Genomic DNA, 23,140 nt, shown 5'->3' with positions numbered 1-23,140 from the left:
TGTAATAAAAGTTACAATATATACCTTGTTTTTGAACTATTCTACAGTTATAGAAGTTATTAATCCATTGAAGATGGAACAAGAAAAGTGCAGCGAAGCATCTGTACATATTTCATGGATTCTGGGAAAACATATGAAGCCTTTTTTACTGACACAGACATAGTTAAGTAGTGTATAATGGTGTTGCAGACATTATTTGAAAACAAGATGGATGTTATTAATACTCGTAAATATGTGCCAGAGTCAGCTTCATCAAACACGAGAAATACCAACGAGTCAGATACTATAGAGAGGCAGTATACCTCTGAACAGCGCTCCCTGCAGAGGCTGGCAGTACTATGGATCGTTCCAAAAAAAACATGGTGGTCCATAGCACCGACAGCCTCCGCAAGGAGTGCTTATCAAAGGTATACTGCCTCTCTATTATTTTGATAAATGTAATGATTTTTTTTCATTTGTGTTTGTGTACTGGTACCATTATATCATATCATTTATTTTTGTCAGCTGCCATGCAATGTACAGATGGACATGTCAGTATATTTAATTACAATAAAATTCTTGATGCAAATAAATATTATGAAAATAAGTAGTCTTTAACACCACCTTAAACTTATTACAAATTTGAACTTGTGTCCAGTAGTAATTTGGTTATAATGTGGCAAACGGAAACAACGGGAGACTTTGAATAATAAGGTGTCCTGTAGTTTTCAATGAATACTTTATTTCATATTCTTGTATGATACAGTTTGTTCTTCAAAACTCAGCCTTAAGATTATGCCTAGAAGTACCAAAAACCACATCAACTGTTGCCCTAGAAATTGAATGTAATATTCAACCAATTGGACACTATATATTACAAAAGGATCTAAAAATACATTTAAAATTGGAAGCCTCATCCAGATCTCAGATGTTCTTCAAACTGTCAGATGATATCCTGTGTAATTTCTATAAAATAAAAAAGAAGAAATACCAATCTATATCACAGACACACTCATTGCTAAAACTCCAGTTGTGAACGAAATTCCTCCATGGAAATGGGGATTCCAGAACATAGCATACAAATTCCAGGAAATCATTCCAAAAATGATCCTCCATACATTCTTAAGTTATATTATTTTATATATTATTTTAATGTACCGAAGTACATATGATATTTCAGTTCCATTACTCTTTCATCATATTCTTAAGTTAGATGCCATGGAACTACTCTGCAGCACATATAAGGATCACCTCCAAATTTATACAGATGGATCTCTAAATCCTAATAATGGGACATCAGGAGCATGGTATTATATTCCAAAATATCAAGACAGTTACTTCATACCATGTTCATCCTCCTCCAGTCTTGACACTGAATTGTTAGGTATTGATGCTGCTCTTCAGTGTGTTACTCAAATTTCTGAAAGATCTATTTGAATACTTACCGACTCCAAGGGGGCTATCTATACTAATAATAAATCTGTAGCCGAAATTTTTCTGGTAATTTTCGATTTTCCAAAAATAATTGGTCCTAACATATATAATTAACCACCCTGAAACCGAAAATCGCTTTTTTGAAATTTTTGTTTGTATGTCTGTCTGTCTGTCTGTATGTATGTTTGTTATCTTTTCATGCGATAATGGCTGAACGGATTTCGATGAAAATTGGAATATAAATTAAGTTCGCTGTAACTTAGATTTTAGAATATATGGCATTCAAAATACTTTATTTAAAAGGGGGGTTATAAGGGGGCCTGAATTAAATAAAATCGAAATATCTCGCTTATCATTGATTTTTGTGAAAAATGTTACATAACAAAAGTTTCTTTAAACATCATTTCCGATAAGTTTTATTCTTTGAAAAATTTTGATAGGACTGATATTTAATGAGATAAATGAGTTTTAAAATTAAAATAACTGCCATCTAAGGCCGTGTAATGAAATGAAAAACAAAATGACTTCGTCTATAAGGGGCCTTGGACAGCAACAATCGAAAGCTATGAAAGATAGCCTACAGAGATTGTTTCTGTGTTTGTATGAAGTAATATCGGAAGCTAAATTAACCAATTTGTATAATGAATTATTATTTCACCATTGGAAAGTGTAGTTTCTCTAGATGGACATAATGCTATAATGTTATTAGAGTAACTTCTGAGTTAATTGAGGACAGGTAAGATTAAAATAGCTTCTTATGCACAGAAAATTTGATAGGCTATTCTGTATATTTGTTTCCTGTATTTCTTAAAATAATGTTTATGTACACATTCATTCTAATCTCAGAGAGTGTATTGATTTAGTACGCAGTAATAGTATGTTAGCTTAGTATTCCATTATTTTATAATCCAAATTTTAACTATGCTCAATTGAATCCTGTTAAAATACATAAAATAGCCTACATATGCATTAAATGCGATGCAAAAAAATTGGGTAATGAGCCAAGCAGATTATGTTGCGCTGTTTTAAAAGTTGTTCCTCCTGAGATTCAAGAGCCCCCATAACAAATTAAAACTTACTTATCGGAGTACATCCATTATCAACACCCTTTTATATAATATAATAAAATATAATATAATATAATAGAGGTAATTTAAGTTATTTAAGTTATTTGAAGGTTTCATAACCATAGTGGGACAAGCGCCATTTACTGAATACGTAGAAAACAAGGGTTAAAATTAAGTTATTACCATAATTCAATGGAAACATATAGCAAGTAAAATAAAGTATAGACATTAAATCTGAATGATATGTCAGTCTTCATTAAAGTGTGGATGCATGTAATAAAAATTAAGAAACATGTTAAAGGAATTGTCATTGCACCAAATGAGTGTCTCTGGACCAAAATGATCGAATTTTAATTATTTGAATACAATTTAAATTAAGTAACATATTAAACTATTCATCCTTCTATCAAACACGAATGTTCGCTGGATCAAATGTCCTATTTTAATTATGTAATTACTTTATATTTATTTCTAACGGGTGCAGCTAGTATTTAATATAATTAAATATGTACCAAACCTATATGCACATAGAATTATTCCAATTCAGGAACAACTACGTTAACTAAAAGAACTCCAAAAGGAAATAACATTTCAATGGATACCTACCTAGTCATTGTGGTATACCTGGAAATGAGAAAGTCAATAATACTGCAAAACAGGCAACATATTTGCAACCAAGACCTCTTCAAGTGATATCTCTATCCAGTGCTTTTGCTTCAGTAGTCTCATTTTACAAACCTATGGATCAACAATTGGCTCTCTTCTGACAAAGGAAAAATTTTACAGTCCGTACAAAATAAACTAAATTACCTGAAAATGTACAAAAACTTGCCCAGACATGTTCAAACATTTTTAACAAGAGCCAGAACAGGTCACATTGTCACTCAATTGTACCTACACCGATTTCACATTTCTGATAATCCTACTTGTCTGTGGTGTAATAATCATGATGAAGATCTAGAACACATTCTTCTATACTGTCCATCCATAAACCACAAAAGAAGTAAATTAAAATCATCAGTACCAGTTGCAGAAGACACAGCCCTGCAGTATATATTGACTACACCCCAATTCTGGCTACTAGCAACAGGCATCTATAATGAACACCGATCAAAATACCCCTAATTTCTCGTGAAAAACAACAACTGAATAGATTACAGTGGACTATAGTGGACTTTATGTTGTCAGCAAACATTACATTAAGAAGATTGATTGATTGTATGATACAGTTTCAATAATAATATTTCACAACATATCTATTATTATTACTATTACTATTATTATGTATTTGTATTAATTATTGTAGACTTGGGTCAGTGGAAGAGCAGGCCTTAACTCTGCCAGGTAAAATAAAATAAATTATTATTATATTTTTTGGATACATCAATATTTAATTTAAACATTTCGCTATTATTTTTGTAAAAATCTGATTAATAAATGAAAAAGTAATAATTAAGACTTTAAATTTCCAAAAATGTCTCATTCACTCGGATTTAAATGAAATGTACCATAAATCGTAATATTCGTTTCTGGATAATTAAACCCTCTCAATATAGGTACCATTGCCCCAGAGAATTATAAGATAAGACGGACTGAGCATAAGCGAAATATCTGTATTAATAAGTTTGTACCATCAAGAGTTTAGTATTTATTGTGTTTATAGGGCCTACTCCAATTTTCTTTTTATTAATGCATAGGGCTCTTTTTGTTAACAAAGTGGAAAGTCAGCACTTGCATCACACACAATTTGCCATTATTGTGTCAAATGTCAGAACAGTTTTATTCAGCAAAAGCCTCTGCCTAGTTGCGAGACATATTATGTGAGATCAATATTTGTTTCACATTATATTAGACTACACAATGTGTCCATCACGCGAAAAGAAGTGTAGCTAGCTGTGGCTCCTGTTGTTTCTGATAACAATGTTAATCGTAAGTATCTTATCATTTCAATAAAATGTGGTGAGTTATGATTAGGGCATGGATATATATGCACTGAAAATATCTAAAATATGCATGCAAATATGCACTAAAAATGTTGAAAATATGCACTAAAAACAAAACAATATGCACTAACCAAATCTTGCAAGTACTGGGTTGGTTTTTCCAACACTTTGCATGAAACTAAATGAGATTTTCTGGGTTCTTTTGGACATAATTTACCCACTATGAAGTTCGCTATGTATCTGCCACACAAATCTGTTGATTCATCAACCAAAATCTATACACAGTTCCCTCCTATGTCAGACCGTATTGAATCTAGGATAGAAGCATGTAGCAAAAGTAAATAATTTTTCCTAAGAGTGGATTCATTCGGTGTCCTCTGATTAAGACAATATTTTTGAAGAACTGATCGTAGATATGGATTATTTAATTTATGCAGCGGAATGTTGCTGCATAAAAAAGCTTTACAAAGGTCAGTGGAAAATGTAGTAACTTCAGACCGTGATTTCACCTGAGTTAAAAGTAACTGTTGCGTGTTCTTACCCCTTTGTTTTGACCAGAGATGTGCAGTTGTTTTGCAATGCTGTTTTAGTTGAAACATTTTCTTGCATTTCACAGACTTCGCACATACTTGACAATACACTACATCACCGTCACTTGAATAGTTACTATTGCCTGAAATCTACTGTTTAATTAAAAAGGATTTAGTGGACTTATCTTTAGGCATTTTTAGTTTAATCTGACAGAACACCACATAAACTATTAGTAGATGAAAAACAAGTGAACCGATGAACACCTGGGGTCCTGTCGATACAAACTTTGAGATGATATTGCATTGAGAAAGGAATGTAAGAAATTCCTTCTGTGAAGAAGGTCTGCAACGTCCATCTACCTGCATGTATTGTGAGACTTCAATTTTTCTAAATAATTATTTGATTTTTTTTTTTTAATTTTCGCCACTACCTTTCCTATATTTTACTCCTAATAGTTACATACATTGTCTCTCTTGAAATCACCTGGTGAGACTTCTGAATGATTTCATATTAGGTTAGATTAGCTGTAGGGTAATTAAATTTGTGACGAAGCCTTAAAAGTTATTTATTTTTCTTCTGCCGAATACATTCATCCATCTTTAGGTGCTTTGCTTTGGTTGCATTGAGTGTAGCTTGTCGTTTAATATCTGGGCTATATTTAATGAAACTAATAAAACATAGGCCTACAGCTGTTATAAAATGTGAAGTTTTGTGTGTATTTTACTTTTTACTTATTTTTACAAGCTGAACTAAAGGGAGGGGCTACTCATCAATTAGCACTGGTCAGCTTGATGAGTTAATGACTGAATTTGGTATAATTTTCCTCTATCCAATACCTAATTCCCTCTTTACCCTTTCCTATCCAGTCCTCTGCCTGAACTCTTACTTTCTTCAACCCCGACGGCATTAGAGCATTCGAGGCCTACGGGTTCATTTCCCTTTCCTTCCTCCTCTTTCCACTTTTCTGTTCCTAGTGCTGACCTGCTATAGTACTAAAATCGTCCTCCAGTGGCTTAAGGAGGGAAAGCTGGTGATCAACAAGATCTCCCAGCTAGGCCCAATGGACCCGTCGACCAACAGCAGGTGTGGTCCTCCAGACATTCTGGGGGTTGTGTGTGAATGAAGTAGCCACCAAAACGTTAAAATATGGTGTTCACTTAAATCGGCTACAACTTGCCATTTAACCATCAATAAGTGAATGTCTCAGGAATCTTCTATGCCACATCAATAAATTTAGGAATGCAGTTATATTGTCAGACTCCAAAGCAGCTATTTTATCAATCGTCTCTAAACACACACCTTCATCTCAAACAGCAGAAATAACTAAAATGCTCTCTCAATTAATATCACTCAATAAAATAATTGTATTCCAATGGATACCATCCCATTGTGGAATCCTGGGAAACGAGAATGCGGATGCTTTAGCAAAGAAGGGCAGCACTGCTACTTACAGACCTGTTACTAAATCTATGTAAAAAGATTTATTAAATCTACATACTTAGACTTCAACAAACAAAATTTGATAACACAATCCCAAGGGAAAAAATGGAACTCTCTGCATCAAAATCCACAGTTAATTCCCGATTTACCACGAAAATCGTCTGTAGCTACATTTAGATTGGCAACAGGCCATGATTGTTTGGCTAAACACCTGCATAGAATTGGAATATATCAGTCCCCTAACTGCCCATTGTGCAACTCAAACCAAGAGATGGATTCGGAACACCTCAAAATCTGTGCTTCATTGGCTGGTCAAGATAATATCTTTGAAAAATATTGGAGTGCAAGAGGTCAAATGACTTTATTGTCAAACACCTGGCATTAGAAAACAACAACAACTTTTTACTTATTAACATAGGATTAATATGTAACTCAATTCACAATGATACTAACTAACTTCATCACAATCATTTCCTACAACATCCGAGCCATGCCCCTTTGTTTTGATTAAACAAAACATGGCGGACTAATGTTCAATTGTCTTCACCTAGATGGCGTTGTGGCCCCTCTATAGTATCTAACTCGTTGAGAAATACTCAGACATTAGCCTAACAAAATGAAAATAAACTGAAAGGTGCTCTGAAAGTCACACCATAGGTTTATGCGTTTGCAGTCGACGAGTCCTATTATAATATGGACAACACTCAGATGTTGGTGTTTGTGCATTACTACGATGCAAAAAAGCATAAATTTCTTGAAGAGTTATTAGCTGTGACAGTATTAGAAAAAAAAACACGAGGGGAGGACTTGTACAAAGCTGTCATTGAAGTGGTAAAAACTTACAAACTTCAGTAGATTTGTGTAAATTATTATTGACTACAAGAGATGGTGCTCCAGCTATGGTAAATTGTAATAAAAGATTAGTTCAGAGACTGAAAAATATCTATCCACATTTGAAGACCATAGGAATAAAAGGGGGAATGTCACTTTTTTTGTGAAAATTGAGATAATGGTAAAAATTGGAAGTTTATGGTTAGACGACAATAAAACATATTGAACATATTGATTACTAGATTAACAACCTTTCAAAATGCATGGTGGCATTTATCATTTGTAACACACTTCTTGAATAAATTAATTTTGAACTTTAAGTTAGCTCTCCTAAAAATCTTGACATTCCCCCTTTTCTTCCTGTAGTCTTAATTTGTTATCATATCACTGCATTATCCATCAAACTGTTTCGTGTTGCAAATTACATCGTGAACTCTAGACAGTGATACAACATGTTGTAAACATAGTTAACTTTATTCATGCTAAATCATTGCTCAGCCATCACTTATTCAGGTCATTCCTTGATGAATCAAATGCTGAATACAATGATTTACTGTTGCATAACAATGAATGATGGTTAAGTGAAAGTGCTGTGCTGCAGAGGTTCTACACACTTTTGCCAGAAATAAAAGAATTTTTATTTCAATGCAAACATCAATCGGCTCGGGAGCACTTCCAATTTCTGAAAGGCAAAACCCAAGTAGGAACAATTGCTTTCTTAACAGATCTCTGAACACATGAACGTACTAAACAAGAAATTACAAGGAAAGAGAAAGCTCGTGACTGAATTAATATCGGAAACAAGAATTTTCTAAAAAAAGACTGAAGTTATTTTTAACAGATTTGGCCGATGAATGATTGCATTTCCCGAATCTAAAAGATTGTATGCAAAATAACACTGAAATAGACTGCAATAATTTAATTATGATGATAAGTGATTTATTAGCTGAATTCCAGAACTGATTAAAGAGTTAAAAAATCAGTAACATCATACAGGTTTTAATAAATATTTACTCTTTGGAAACCAATGATGAATAAACCAGTGAAGCTGAAACAGTTTTCAACAGCAAGAAAGGCCAACTGGAGGTCATTGAATTCTAAGAAGATGCAGCTTTGAAAGACACATTCCAGAAAGTACCTTCAGTTATTACCTACAAACAATTCTGGTGCACACAAGTGTCTGCAAATAAATATCCAGAGCTTCAAAAGTTGGCAATAAAATTATGTACCATCTTCGCTCAACATACATTTGTGAATCTGCATTTTCAAAAATGAACTTTATAAAAAACAAATTTAGGTCACGATGAACACTCAAGATACTTGCTGAAAAGAGCTTGCACTAATTTAGATCCAGATTTCAGACAAATTGTTACATCTAAAAAATGTCACTTTTCACACTGAATGATGAATGGTTAAGCTTATTAATAAAGAATAATTTTTATGTGAACTTTGTACTTTAGAATTAATAACTGTATGCTATATTATTTTAGTACTTACCATGTGTTTTGTTTAATTTGTGTAATTCATTCCTATAACATTAAATTAAATAATTTTCTCACAATTAATTTTGATAATATTATATATTACAAAATTATTTTAATAACAACTTCGTATGTTTAGTCATTAGGGGTTCTGGACCTTGACGTCTTTCAGTATTTTGAAAATGGATCTCCACGAAATGTAATTGGTGACCCCTGCTGTAGTAAGTTCTGAGGGGCAGATTACATCACTGTTCATATTCCTTTAACAGCATATGATACCACTCCTTGAAGAAAAAAAGAAGAAGAAGAAAAAAAAGGACCACTAGGGCCTATTTATCAGTGCAATAAGTCCAGATGGATAACAGAAGAACTACCGATAAAAAAATATTGTTTAGCTTTGACAACTACATTTCTCACTGAATGCCAGAAACCTGCGAATTTTGCAAAGCTCATGGGGTGGCCATTATATCACTGCCACCACATCACTCTCATAAGATGGAACCACTACCTCCTCTATCATTTCCTTCTCCTCCTCCTCCTTTTTCTTCCTGACAACTATTACAGCACTTAGGCACGAATGGCCCATTGTGCGCCCAGTAAAACAGAAATAATCTCAGGAGACTGCAGTGGGTGACCAGCTTCATATCCTGAATCTCCTTGGAAGACAACACGTATTTCTTGCAGCATCACTGCTTAAATCTGAACAAACCAGCAGAACATAAGGTAATGACTTATCCATCCCACTTTTCCTGTGTGCAGTCTGAGGTAGTCACAATGTGTGGGTTTTGGCCATTGTTATTGTTTATATTGGATTCCATAAATTATATTTTCCTAGCATTCATTCCTTGAATTTTACTATATTTAATAGTAACGACATGAAAAAATAATAGGGGCAATTTCAAATATGAAAAGCTTAGGTCGTAGCTGTGTTTGGTGACCTGGTTTTGATGTATCAGTTGAGAATTTTGTTAAAACTTGTAAGATTTGTCAGCCCTTGCGACCAATACTCTCTAAAGAAACTGGCTCATTATGGAAAGAAGAATCTAAACCATATCAGAGACCATGTTTACTCAAACGACTTCGGCCAGAATCCTACATGAATAGCTGTAGTGATTTCAAGATGTATGGGAAACTATTTCTATAAAGTTAAATTACAAATTGGTAATCTTGAAAAATGGAATGTTACTCAGTTACGGAAACGTGCGTGGGGAAGAGTTTTGCATCTCTGATCTGAGATAGTCATGATGTGTGGGGTTTGGGGATTGTTGTTTATCTTGGATTCCAAGTCTGCAATAAATTACATTCATTCCTTGAATTTTATTGTATTTAATACTATGGATTGAGTTCTCTGTAAGTCATAATATATATATATATATATATATATATATATGTTTTTGCAGATGGCAATGTCCTGTCAGAAGTCTTGTTACCCATCTTAAGCTTCTCCTTTCTAGGTCTAGGAATTGTATGGTTAAGTCAGATCTTGCTTCTCCAATGAGGAGTTTGGCCAGTAAACCTCTCAAAATGCTCTCTAGGGTGCAACCACTCAATGTGATGTTTTCTTGTTAGTAGAAGTGTTATATCACAAAGAAATTTGTTTCTGAGAAGTAGAAAAATGGAAAAAATTAAGGCCACATGATGTTGCAGAATTAGCAGAGCATACCCTGTTGTGGCTACCACTGGAAAAGCAGTCTCCAGCTCTGAAGCCACTATTAAATCCCGGTATTTTTAGTGAAGACGAATTTGCAGTTGAAAGAATGCTAGAGAGATCTGATGGTGTTCCAGGTTTTATAGACGCCACTCCCTGACACAGCAGCAGGATCCTCGAACTGCTGCTATCTGAGATGTGTCCAATAGCAAAGTTATCAGAATAAATTTCACCTAGGTCAATACCTCCATGAGAAGATATGGAAGAAAAGAGCAGGAAAAATACAGCACTCATACATACTGACACCTTTCCTATGAAACTTAAACTCTCAGAAAATAATTGAAAAGGATGCCAAAAGAAGTGGTGAAAAGAAAACAAATAATAAATAAAACTGCAAGAAAACGTGAAATTAAAAAGAAGTAAAGATACCACAGAAATTTAAATATGTGTCTTGATTCAAGCTCTTAGAATTATGTACTAAGTGAAAGCCAAATTTGTGAAGATTCCAATGGTGACATCAGATAGGACAAGATATGTGTTTCATTTGTTAGACATTTGGGAGAGATGGCAAAAACTGGTATCACTACACATTTTGCGGAAATTGGAGACACTATGTTTGTACTGTCTGAGACAACCAAAAGGTTGGTTTTCTTAGTGAATAATGCAAATAAACTAACTATGAGTGTTTTCTTAACTCTATAATAATAGGAAAATTAATTTATTAGTGACAGATGTATGTCTATGCATTATTTTCTGCACGAAGGTTAAGATTTTGATTATAAAAGTTTTTCCACAAATATGAAAATAGTATTTTCATAAAATTATGTTCGAGACACTAGATACTGATACCTAGTCCACTTTATATTTTCATGCTCGTATGTGCAGGACTTCTTATGTAAAATGCCTGAATTTGTTAATAAAACGTGAAACATTCAAACCTAATGTCAGTTTTTCTATTGGTTTCATATTGAGCGAAGAGCACAGAACCTCTCACTTTACTGTTTTCTTTATTTTGCTATTTTTGTTGCAGAAGATTTCATTTAATTTTTTTTTGTGTTTGTTGTCTTCTTCATTTGTAATATAAATTGAATCAAATGCTTGTTGTATTAAATAAATAATAAATTATGAGGGAAGGGTAACTATTATTACTCCACATGTGCGAAAATGCCAGTTAAATCCCATTTTCTCTTTCTTTTTATACGTCTCTTTTCAGGAGAAATTTATTTAATGTTTTCGATCATGTTCTTAGGAAGAATATATTTTAGTTTATCAAATGACCTAAAAAAAACTCTGAAACCCCACCAAATGTATCCACACTTCATCAACTCTTATTTAGGTAATTACAATCCCCTTCTCCTTTACACTCTAGCATTCAGCTAACAGTGTGTCATTTATTTATTGATCACAATCATCATTATCCTTCACGAATTTGAGCCAAGGTGGTGAATGAAATATCTGTCAATCCACCACTGGGAGGAATGGAAGAGTGTAACCTAAAGCAGTAGCAACATGTTGTGGTCTTACATCACAGACTGTAACAATACATACACGTACGAATTGTCACATAAGTGTTCCTTGATTCTAGTTGAGGAAATCAAATGTGGAGACATCATCGAATTGCTGCTGCTGCTGGGGCTGGCCTCCTGGATTCTGCTGCTGTCCCCGCAGACCTCCCAGCTGCTGCATATTCAACACTTGCTGACGGTACTGCGGCTGCTGCTAGACAAAATATCATTATTAACTACTACTTCAAGTCAGGGGCGTATTTTGCGGACTACCGGGGCTACCAGCGGTAGCCCAAGGAAATTACAAAAGAAAAAGTTTATAATATAACATAATGTAATAATTTTGTATTACCGTATTAGTTTTACCACAGTAATTAAAATTAAAATAATTGTTAGATTTATATGCGCTCTCTGCTCTCGAAAAGAAACAAGTTGTCAAGGCGGCATCACTGGAGAAACCGCTGCCGCGAAGGGTAGCCTGTGACTGTTCCGCTCACGTCGCACAACTCCCCGTCCCCCCGCTGCCCCCTGTTTCCATCGTGCACTGTAGGCGGGTGAGTTGCCGCTCTCGTGATCGGTTTCTTGGAAGGCGCGAAGCAACAATATGCTTAGTACGCTAGCTCATTAATGTGATTGTGTTCTTGCAGTGCAGTATTTTAAATTTGTGATTTGTTCGAGTGTCTAAGAGTTATATTAATTGTGAATTATTAAGTTTTTAATTTCCCAATTAAGTGATATTGTGAAAAATATGGCAGAACAAGTTTCTGGAGAGGTTTGTGTTGAAAATGACTGTGTAATGGAAGGTTTATTAAAAGTGCCTTTTAACCGTCGTACATACGAGAAAGTTGAAATTGTGAAAATGGAAAGACCAACTCCTGAGTTAAATTTGTCCATGGACGTAAAAGAAAAACAGCGTGAGTAAACAGGCCATTTCACTTCAACATCATATGGTAAGTGGAATTGGTTGTGTGGTACTTCTAAACTGTCTAAACTATTTTGCTGGCCATGTTTGTTATTTAGCCGCGAAACTAATGTGTGGTCAAAAGAGGGGTTTTCTAATATGAACTCCCTTCAAACGGCAGTCCTAAAACACGACAAATCAAAAGCTCATATTTATAGAATTGATTTACAGCTAGATAAGCAAAAAGTTCTACACATCAACCAACACAATGCTCTTGTGATAAAAAATCGGGAGATTTTACTGCATCTTATTAACGCAGTCTGCTTTCTAGGAAAACAAGAATTGGCTTTTCGGGGTCATAATGAGAGTGTGGAATCAGACAATAGAGGAAATTATATTGAATATTTAAGTTCCTTAAGTGAATTTGACCATTTACTGGCCAATCATCTTGAGAGTTCAACAGTATTCCGTGGTACTTCTCCCGCAATTCAGAATGACTTAATATTTGCTATAAGTGGGGTTAAGATAAAGAACATAAAATCTGAAATAGAAGAAGCACCTTTTGTGGCCATTGTTGTTGATGAAACAAGTGACTGCTCTAATCAGAGTCAATTGTCCACTGTTTTAAGATACGTCGACAGTACTGCCAATGTTCAAGAACGGTTTATAGGATTCACAAATGTCAGTTCGGGCAAAGCTGCTGCTGCTTTGTTTCAGCATGTGGAAGGTGTTATAGCAGAATACAATGTCGGCAATAAGTTAATTGCACAGACATACGATGGTGCTTCAGTTATGGCGGGAAATACTAATGGCTTAAAAACAAAAGTTCAAGAAAAGTATCCTCAAGCACTATTTGTCCATTGTTACAGCCATGTTCTCAATTTAGTTTTGCAACAAACTACTTTATCCATTCCAGAATGCCGCATTTTTTTCAAAACACTGTCGGGTTTAGCTGCATTTTTCTCATCATCTCCTAAAAGATCAGAAAAACTCAAGGAATTTATGAAAAAGAAACTACCAAAAGTAGCACCAACTAGATGGAATTTTACATCTCGGCTTGTAAATACAGTAAAGGAATACAGAGAACAACTGACTGCTTTCTTTGAAAATATCATTTGTAATGACTCTGAAGAAAACTGGGATGATGATGTAATTGTGCAGGCTCAAGGATATTTGTATTTTTTCACACAGTTTCAGAATATATTTCTTCTTGAAGTCTATGCTAGAGTGTTCGCACATACAGATGTGCTCTACAATATTCTTCAGACAAAAAGTCTAGACATAGCATACTGCTTGCAAGAGGTATCAAAGTTAAAACATACTATATCCGAGTTCAGACATAGTGGGTTTCCGTCCATATGGAGTAATATGGAAAATGAAAATTCTTCAGACAATACAATGGAACCACCATTAAAGCGAAGAAAAGGAGATGATGAATTGAAATACAGGCAGCTGTACTACAGCATACTAGATCGTATGCACATGGAAATTACTGACAGATTTTCTGATTATGGAAAGCTTCAGTTCACACATCTTCTAGATTCTCAGAAATTTTCTGCTTATAGAGAAAACTTCCCGAATGAGGCACTAAACAAATTATTTCAGTCCTATAACAGTCACTTTGATCAAGTACGTTTGAAAAATGAATTAAGTGTAATATATTCAGTAGAAGTCTTTGATTTTTCGAACAAACCTATCCATGAAATATTATCTGCCATATATGAAAACCAGCTGAACCAAGTTATTCCTGAAGTCCTTAAATTGGCAACATTAATTGTGACAATACCAGCTACGTCAGCATCGGTAGAAAGAACATTTTCTTTGTTGAAGAGAATAAAATCCTACTGTAGATCAACTCATACACAAGAACGTTTATCCGGCTTGGCACTGATGTCAATTGAAAAGTCATTTCTACAGAAACTTCGCAAGCGGCCCAACTGTAATTTCAATAACGAAGTCATCGAAGTATTTTCGTCCCAATCAAGACGTCTGGAATTCACATATAAATAGGTAAGGAATTTTATTATAGGGTTTTTAAAATATATTTTGTGTAATAATAGGGTCAGTGGTAGCCCAGACCCTTAAACCAGTATACGCCACTGCTTCAAGTAAGTATTCACCATCTCATACTCATCTTCTTCAGAAAACTCATATTAGTTCAAGTTCTTTAACATGTTTTTCCAACTAGATACAGTGACAAAGAGATGAAGTGAAGTAATGTATAAATAAGGAAGCCAAGACGAGAGGAAACCTGACTCAAATCCACAATTCTCACAAGATTTATCTCTAAGATTAACCTTGATCCCTTCAGAAGCTCAAATAAGGCTGAATCTCTTAGAAAACAAAAGAGTCAATACGAAATATTACTGTATTTAGCCATATACATGAAACTAAAATAATGGCTTTCATAGGGGGGGGGGGGGCGGAACAGAAGATCTAAAATTGTTATTAATAACAATAATATTAAACAAGTAAATGGTTTTAATAACCTCGGTTGTTGTCTCTCTTACATAGATTTCAGAGATGTAGACATAAAATTAGCCAAATTTCAACAACTTCTAGTGTACAATAAAGTCGACATCATTAAAAAAAATCCGCCTAGAGACATTTTTTTTAATTTTATAAAGTAATGTTAATTCGAACTTTATTATACAGTTCAGAAACATGGACATTAACATTGGGACAACTTTGAAGAATAGAAGCCACATAAATGAGACTACTAAGACCTTTGGCAGAACATATTTTATGTGTGTATCTAATGCTCAGGACTTAACAATGAAGTTATCTTCCTTCTTGCTTCCTAATATTTGGATGTAAAATCCACAAAAGTCTCAAAAGTCTTTCTTCACACATAATTTAGGAGAAATCAATAAGCCGATATGATGGTGTTTACTGAGACAATCGTGACCAGTAACTAATCTGGACATGGCCACAGCAGATTTTCGAGGTAGATCAGGAATTAAGTATAAATCTTTCAATTAATTTTCCATCTTGAATTTTGGTGTTCTACTACTGAATTGTTGTGATGGTTAAGAGTTAACTCTCCTTTTCATAATCCTTTTTATAGATTCATATGAACATTTTTGTACTTTGTTTTTATGTTGATTTTATTTCCTTTCTTGGCTAACATATCAGCTTTCTCATTCATTACCATTCCGCCCACAGTGGATGGGAATCCATTAGAAAACTACATTCTTATTTAAATTTTGAATATGTTTTATCATGCCATGGATTTGTTTAATTTTTTCGCTTTTGGGGATGTAGTTGAATTGATAGTCTGGATTGCAGCTTTAGAATCAGATAGGGAAACTAAGTTTTTGAATTTGTGTAACCAAACAAATATATTTTGGAGTGATGTGTAAATGACTTCAACTTCGCCATCAAAATTTGTTGTATATCTGCCAACATTTTTATAGAAAGAAAAATACAGGCAAGTAGCTCCTACTCCAGTTCCTTCATCTTGATCCATGAGAGAACCATCTGTGTAAATGTACAGCCAATCTTTATGTGGATATTTTGTTAATTGTTTCTACAGCAATGACCTTTGCTTCTTCAAGATTTATATATCTCTTGTTGAAGATTTCATCAAGATCAAGGCAACAGTTTACTTTGAAATAATAAATAGAATTATATCGCAATATCAAGTTTTTTTTTTCCAATTGGTATTTTTATATTTTCTGTAAGCTTTACTAACTCTTCATCATGTGAGAATCAGAAGAACGTAACTCCAGAAATGCAGTTTTTGGTTTTTAAACGTATCTGCTTACTTTGAGGAGCTTTATTTGGAGTCAGATCGAAGTATCTCCACCTCTTATATGGCATGAAGGTGTGGCTAAGAGAGGGGCAATTGAAATAGCAACATGTGTAGTTCACGAACTCAACAAGATTGCTGATGGTCGTCCAGTCTTTTTGTTCTCCGATACGTACAAAGGACAAAATCGAAAAGTCAATATGTGCACCAGGTTTCTTCATGCTGTCTAAACTCTGAATATTCCTGTGATAGACCAGTGCTTCTTTGAACCCAGCCATTCCGTAATGTAGTGTGATTCAGTTCACGACAATATAGAGAGAGCCCCAAAAAATGTCAACATCTATGATCCATCAGAATGATTTACTGTTGTCCAGAATGCCTCAAAATAAAGATTGTATGAAGTTATTGAAATGGATAGGAAGGACTTTTTGGATACTGGTGCTATGCAAAAGGAGCGACTGAAAAATAAGAAAGTTGACACTGAAGGAAACCAGGTACAGTGGCTTAAGGCAGTTTGCTTCCAGTATCGTAAACGTGAGATTAATCAAATTTTTTTCAAACACAGCAACGAACAAGAATTCAAATGCTTGCCAGTTTCCAGAAATCCCGAAATTCAGACACACTTTTTCAGTTGGAACCCAAATATCACGGAATTCTCAAATTACAGGAAGAAAAAGTGAATGATCTTATGGATATTTATTCTTCTGGTATAATCAAAGAACAGTACCATGGCTTCTATAAGTCTTCTAGAAGAGAGAGTTGAAGAATCAGATGGCACTACCACAGATAATGATGACGATATTGAATAAGGAAAGAGTAAAGAATGTTCAAAGAGTGTAATCATTGCTGAAATTAACCAATCTAGATTTATAAATGTGAATTATAATTTGTATATTTACATTAAAACTAATTTTCAGTGTTACTATATTTTAAGAACTGAATGTGTATCTCCACCGTTAATAATTAAAGTTTGAATTGTTTAGAGTCATAAGAAGATATCTCCTTGTCATCCTTATCAAAGAGTGTTTAACACTTAAATATTAAAGTATTTTTCGAAGTTATGATATCGAGTGATTGCTGCTGAAATTCATTTTGTAAGGTCATGAAGCTTTTACAATAAAATTTGTACCATTTTGTTTAAATCCATAAAATACTCTTAAAATACCTTCTTTACTCTCTCCTGTAAAGTTGATAAATTGGAGTTACGTTCCTCTGGTTCTCACACAATGTCTTGTATGAATCAATTTTGTGCCTTTATTGTAAATGTAGTCTTCGAATCTGCACCATTTATCGAAATTTGGACGCCTTCTTAATTTTTCAAAGGTCAGAAGGTCTTGTGCTTTAAGATTTACTATAATTGGCCTATTGGAAGTGATTACTTACTTCAATCAGAATAGTTTTGATTGCACCAGTGATGAGATGTAAAGCTTGGTTTTGTGTAGGTTCCAGTGTCTATCTGCTCATTAGTAGTTGAAGTTATTAATATTTCGTCACAATATTTTAAAATAGGCTTTATGTATGTGTTGTAGGTTGTATTTAGTATACAGTTGTCAAAAAAAAAAAAAAAAAAAAAAAAAGTGGCTGCGCTCGTGAACAGCGAATATTTTCTAAGTCCACTTCAGGTCACAGTGATGTTACACGATGCATGTGTTTGTAGAAGCAGTTCCGGAACTATGGAAGTAGTCCATACCTGCGTCTCGTAGACCAGCAGTAGAGTGCTTGCTTAATGATTCGAAGGTTGTGGGTTTGGGCCTTCTTCCAGTTTTCATTTTATTTTTTAATCGTTCTTTAGCGATATAAATAATATTCAAATTATCATTTATATTCTGTTATCGTTCTTTATCGATATCAAGTTATATATTTTGTTATCGTTCTTTTAGCGATATAAATAATATTCAAGTTATAATTTTTTGTATTCCATTCTTTAGAGATATAAATAATATTCAAGTCATTTGTATTCTGTTATCGTTCTTTAATGATATGAATAATATTCACGTTTTTCATATTTTCTTATCGTTCTTTAGCAATATAAATAATATTCAAGTTAGCATTTATATTCTGTTTTCGTTCTTTAGTGTTATAAATAATATTCAAGTTATTTATATTCTGTTATTGTTCTTTCACGATATAAATAATCTGTATTTTATGTAAGTAATTATTATAATACAAATAATAATTTTTATTTGTAAAATAGGTTATTTTATTTAAATAATTAAATATATATTACTTATATAATATCTTATATCCATGGTGCCAGGGATAAGTAGTATAGTAAGTAAAAAATTTGAGAAAATGAGATATGTATTTCCAGGGATCTATTATATCGCTCTTCAGGTCTGGGCAAAGTGGTATAGCTGTGTAGCGATTTTTCGCTGAGTCATTATCATTGAATCAAACAGTATAACTACATTTATATCTTCCGTGTCTGGAAAAGCAGTATAAGTTGAGTTATACTACTTTATATGTTAATAGTATAAGTACATTTATATCTTTTGTGTCTGGACAAAACAGTATAAGTTGAGTTATACTACTTTATATGTTAATAGTATAAGTACATTTATATCTTCCGTGTCTGGGAAAAACAGTATAAGTTACTACTTGATACGTTATTAAACAGATTATCCAAAGAATATGAGTTATACTACTTTTCCCATGTTTGGCTACAGTGATTAGTTTAATACTGGCTAATGTAATTCACTTGATTTTCATTGTACATAAATCAATTTAAAATAAATAAACTTAAAGGTAACATTCCACTCTGAATAAACATGATTGTTGTTTCTAATATTCCTACGTTCAAAGTCTGATATATTTGATTGCTTATGTGCTGTGGATGTGACTCGAATGGAGCTATATTGATAGTCTCGTGCTTGAAGCAAGAGTGGTTTTTTTTGCCCAGTTTTGCATTCCTATTTACTACAGGGGCGTATTTTGCGGACTACCGGGGCTACCGGCGGTAGCCCAAGGAAATTACAAAAGAAAAAGTTTATAATATAACATAATGTAATAATTTTGTATTATTAGTTTTACCACAGTAATTAAAATTAAAGTAATTTTTAGATTTATATGCGCTCTCTGCTCTCGAAAAGAAACAAGTTGTCAAGGCTGCATCACTGGAGAAACCGCTTGCTACGTGAGGTAGCCTGTGACCGTACCGCTCACGCTGCCCGGTCACACAACTGCCCCTCCCCCCGCTTTCTTCTGTTTCCATCGTGCAATGTAAGGCCGGGTGAGTTGCCGCTCTCGTGATCGGTTTCTTCGCAGGCGCGAAGTACGCTTAGCACGCTAGCTCATGAATGTAATTGTGTTCTTGCAGTGCAGTATTTTAAATTTGTGATTTGTTCGAGTGTCTAAGAGTTATATTAATTGTGAATTATTAAGTTTTTAATTTCCCAATTAAGTGATATTGTGAAAAATATGGCAGAACAAGTTTCTGGAGAGGTTTGTGTTGAAAATGACTGTGTAATAGAAGGTTTATTAAAAGTGCCTTTTAACCGTCGTACATACAACGAGGAAGTTGAAATTGTGAAAATGGAAAGACCAACTCCTGAGTTAAATTTGTCCATGGACGTAAAAGAAAAACAGCGTGAGTACACACACCATTTCACTTCAACATCATATGGTAAGTGGAATTGGTTGTGTGGTAGTTCTAAACTGTCTAAACTATTTTGCTGGCCACGTTTGTTATTTAGCCACGAAACTAATGTGTGGTCAAAAGAGGGTTTTCTAACACCAACTCCCTTCGAACAGCAGTCCTAAAACACGACAAATCATAAGCTCATATTTGTAGCAGCATGAACTTTGCAAACTTTGGGAAGACAAAAATTGATTTACAGCTAGATAAGCAAAAAGCTCTACATATCAACCAACACAATGCTCCTGTGGAAAAAAAAATCGGGAGATTTTACTGCATCTTATTAACGCAGTCTGCTTAAACAAGTATTTGCACACTGTGTAGGCGTATAGTGTGGCATACTGTCATGTAACACTGAATTACCGAAAATATAACGCAGTATAAATATTACGAATAGCAAAGTAACAATGAACAGGTAACAAAACACATAGCCTCTAAAGAACACTACATAATGTGCACACTTGCGAAGTGACGTTGCTACTGAAGGAAAGGCGGCAGTATTGTACATCCATTGCTCAGGAATGCTAAACAATGCTATCTTCTATTCTTACTTGCGATAGCTCGACTGCCCTGAGTGCTGCCCAGTACCATGCCACTCGTGCCCTCTAGTGTTCTTATCATACAGACTATGATCTATATATTCATATTTTTCATCTTAAAAATGAGGGTTCGTCATGCATTCATAAAACACGATATTCTGCAGTTGACTGCCATTATGGTACTGTATAAATTAGAGCATAGAGGTTAGCACAAGCCCAAGCACACTGAAGCCACTGATATATGTTCATTATGCTACCTCCAAATTTCCATGTTGGCGAGAAATAGGTTACAAATTTTGTCTGGAGCTCTATCAGGGATAGGATTCTTCTACGTGCTATCTATTGCCATGTTGTGAATAATTGTTTTGTAATGGCAAATTGGTATTCTCTGTGGTCTAGCAGGATTCAAATTCAGCCTGTTTTCTTTCTTGCTGACCTGCATTCTTTTTTATTTTTTCTCATTTATTTGTAGGAATACATACACACACGCTATAACTTCATTCTGTCCTACTAAGATACTACCAACATAGTAATAGTAACCCCCTTTAATGCAGAATTTATTAACATGGTATATATCCAGTTATGTTGACAGCACTGGAGACAAATTAAATTCAAAATGCACACATTGTGCTTTGGGCCTTTCTAGAACTGAATTTCATACAAGTTTCTAGGAAGGTCATTCTTATTATTCAGCTAAGCATTAAAGCACATACATTACTGGTTCACAGAATGAACACTACATGGACACAACATGCAAAAGTCACAATAACTAGAAATTACCATTAAGCCCTTATGCAATTAGGTGCCTCAATTATTTCTAGGTGTTTGCAAAAGCTTCATGAAAAGATTCAATATGGTAAAGGAAAGCATGAAAACAATTCGAATAAACTTAAAGATGATATCAAAGATGACATAAAGACATACATGAATGAACCAAAAAAGTTTTAACATGCAAATTCTAAATTTTACAGGACAGACAATAATGGAGTTTCTGCTATAATTTTATTTGAAAATGTTTTCAATTTTTACTTCGCATTTCATAGTACATGTATAACAATATTTTAAACTTGGGGGGGGGGGGGGGGCATGAAAAAGTACTTCATTTTCTAAAATGAACAAAACAATGTGTTTTTCCGTGAAACTGTCTTCTGACTGTGCCAGCAGGCATTCGGGGAATGCTGAGAACAGAAGACTGCAGTGATGCATAATATGGGAAAACAGAAGAACCCGAGAAAGGCTCAAACTACGATTTTGTCCACCACAAGTGTCACCATAGATTGAGACCTGACCAGAAGTGGACTTGGACCGTCTGCAAGACAGGCCAAGGACCTAGCTACATTGCTCCCACACAATTACTGACAACTGAAATGTGACTAGCAAAATATCAGGTTTGCCAGCATTAACTCAATAGACACATTTTTCATTGTGCACATAATTGTTCTGCATGGAAAAATTACTTAAAAAAAAAAACCGTGTTACAACCTTTTTGCCCGAGGTATTCAATTATTCGAAGTGCTCCATTTCAGCAAAGACCTTTGATACCTTATTGGTCAGTATTTACTTGGTCTAGGTGAATGGGCAAAATTTTTAACAAACAAACATTTCAACTATATCATGAAGGGTCCCATTCAGATTTTAAATTTGGAATTTCCAAATAATTATGATAATTGACACTCTTCATCAGACGAATATAAACAGTGTATGTCTAGCAGTGAAATCATTCAGCTTGACAGTTAGTTATTGTTATTAGATAGTTTTCTTTAAGGTAGCAGTTTAGTCTTGTAACAATCATTTTTTTTTTTCATCAGTTTTGTCTTCAGTGAGGTTAGTGATATAGGCCTATGGCTCTCTAGCAATTATGGTGATTTGCCTTTCTTCTTTCTTCATACAACTACTGCTTTTTCCATATGGGTGGTATACTATGGTGATTATTCCAAATTAAGTTAAGTACTTTAAGCAATTTAACTTTGGTTTTGATGCTTAGATTTATTAGGAATTCGGTATGAATTTGATCAGAACCTGGACTTTTTTTTTTACTGATGATAGTACCTGATTGAATTCTGCTATTAGTTTTTGATACTCAAATACTAGATTAAAGTTTCACTACTTTTCAATTAGTATAATTATATGCAATAAGAGCTAAGCAGAAGAAAAATTAGACTGTCAAAAGGTAACATGTCTTAATACTGTGAGAGAAGTACCACTGGAGAATGTACTTAACTGTCATTACATGTTTTTCTACCTATATGCAGAAAATAGTTTAGGTTATGAATCAAATTAAAGAATTAACTGTACTTATTTATTTGAATACCATAACTTATAGCCTATACCATTATTATTATACACCTTAGCACAGCCAGTATTAAGCTATGGTAGTGAAGCGTGGACTGTGAAGAATAAAGATGTCGGTAGAATAACAGCAAGTGAGATGAGGTTTATGAGAGCAACAGCTGGAT

At 34.1% G+C, this 23,140-nt stretch overlaps 1 protein-coding gene across 6 annotated transcripts in view; it reads right to left on the bottom strand.

The window, feature by feature from the left end:
• Positions 1-701: 701 nt before the first annotated feature.
• The window catches only part of MED25 (Mediator complex subunit 25), a 247,691-nt gene continuing 225,252 nt past the window's right edge, over positions 702-23,140 (bottom strand). For 5 of the 6 annotated variants that reach the window (XM_069840860.1, XM_069840862.1, XM_069840863.1 and 2 more), the window contains one exon: positions 702-12,073. In XM_069840860.1, the coding sequence (XP_069696961.1) occupies positions 11,936-12,073 (138 nt within the window). In that variant the 3' untranslated portion in view covers positions 702-11,935. The remainder of the gene's footprint in view (positions 12,074-23,140) is intronic. The other variant, XM_069840861.1, reaches the window with a different exon arrangement.

This window comes from Periplaneta americana, chromosome 12, assembly GCF_040183065.1.
Source record: "Periplaneta americana isolate PAMFEO1 chromosome 12, P.americana_PAMFEO1_priV1, whole genome shotgun sequence".
NCBI lineage: Eukaryota > Metazoa > Arthropoda > Insecta > Blattodea > Blattidae > Periplaneta > Periplaneta americana.
The sequence above is the reverse complement of the archived record's forward strand: the minus strand, read 5'-3'. Positions and strand labels throughout refer to the sequence as shown.